This window comes from Myotis davidii, unplaced genomic scaffold, assembly GCF_000327345.1.
Source record: "Myotis davidii unplaced genomic scaffold, ASM32734v1 scaffold170, whole genome shotgun sequence".
Taxonomy (NCBI): Eukaryota; Metazoa; Chordata; class Mammalia; order Chiroptera; family Vespertilionidae; genus Myotis; species Myotis davidii.
Window position 1 is genome coordinate 737,212 of NW_006282528.1, and position 1,385 is coordinate 738,596.

The window sequence follows — 1,385 nt, forward strand, 5'->3', positions numbered from 1 at the left end:
GGCCCTGCAGTTCGCAGGCCGGCGCTGGGGAGGCCCTGGAGGAAGATCCGCTCGCTGCCGCCTCCCGCCGGGGCTGACTCACCGAGCCCGGCAGACAGCGGCTGGCTCCGGGAGTCCATGTCTGCGTGCGTGTGACTCCGCCGCTGTTCGACTCCCACCAAACCACGGGATCAGCCACAAACTTAACCAACATCCCCATCCCGAGTTCTCAGATGTGGAGAGCTGTTTCCCTGTATGTCATCAATGTGGATTTTTTTTTAATATCAGCTTTTCTTTGAAAAGCTGAATTTTTGGAACTGAGCATTCTGCCAGAACTTACTGAGAGACCATGACAAGTATTTGTACCCGGCCCTTCTCCAACTACCGAAGCTGATTCTCAAGGCTACTTTAAAAAAAAAATCGGCAGCGGACATTTATGGATTTCTGTTGTGTTTAAATTCTCTACAGATTGTCTTGTAAATATTTTATGAAGTAGAGCATATGTATATATATTTATATGTGTGTGTGTATATATGCACATACATTAGTAGCGCGACCTTTGGAAGTCGCAGCTCTTGCAGCGGAGGACGGAGGCCAGTTTTGCATGATAAAAGCGGCGATGTTTATGGAAGACGATCCTGTATTTTCTGTTGTGTTGGGACGTTAGACAAAACTCACCTGGGAAAACTGAGAGGTGGTTAACTACTGGAACTTCCAAACTGTGCGGTTGCCGTCCTTTTTCTCTCCGCAGACATGTTGTAGGGCGTGTGTGGGGATTTTGCCCCCTGAAACTTTTGTGACAGCCAAAGACTGAGCTGAAATTCTCAAAGCAAGACTCGGACGAAGACCGTCCAGTCCCCCTTGGCATTTGGCTTTGGATTCTGGTCGCCCACTTTGAAAGCGCTCAGCCGCGGGATGCCGGGAGCCCTGCCCGCCCGGGTCTGAGGCGCCTGGGCAAAACCAGAACTTGCCCCTCCTGGACAGTTCTTAACTTAAGTCAGCCCCCGCCCACCGCCCTTGCGGCAGTCCAGGCCCCTGAACTTGTATGTTGGTCTCCCGGGAGCTGCTGGCTGAAGATCCGCGCCCCCGCCGCCCTCTGCTAGGAGCCGTTTGCAGGGTCCTCACTCAATCGGCTTGTTGTGATGCGTATCCCCGTAGATGCCAGCACGAGCCGCCGCTTCACGCCGCCGTCCACCGCGCTGAGCCCGGGCAAGATGAGCGAGGCGCTGCCGCTGGGCGCCCCGGACGCCGGCGCCGCCCTGGCCGGCAAGCTGAGGAGCGGCGACCGCAGCATGGTGGAGGTGCTGGCCGACCACCCGGGCGAGCTGGTGCGCACCGACAGCCCCAACTTCCTCTGCTCCGTGCTGCCCACGCACTGGCGCTGCAACAAGACCCTGCCCATCGCT

The 1,385-nt window shown here is 56.3% G+C and overlaps 1 protein-coding gene across 1 annotated transcript in view; it reads left to right on the forward strand.

Moving 5' to 3' along the window:
• Positions 1–6: 6 nt before the first annotated feature.
• The window catches only part of RUNX1 (runt related transcription factor 1), a 74,388-nt gene continuing 73,009 nt past the window's right edge, over positions 7–1,385 (forward strand). The window contains exon 1 of the mRNA XM_006753097.2: positions 7–1,385. This exon is cut by the window's right edge and continues 4 nt beyond it. Within this exon, the coding sequence (XP_006753160.1) occupies positions 1,122–1,385 (264 nt within the window). The 5' untranslated portion in view covers positions 7–1,121.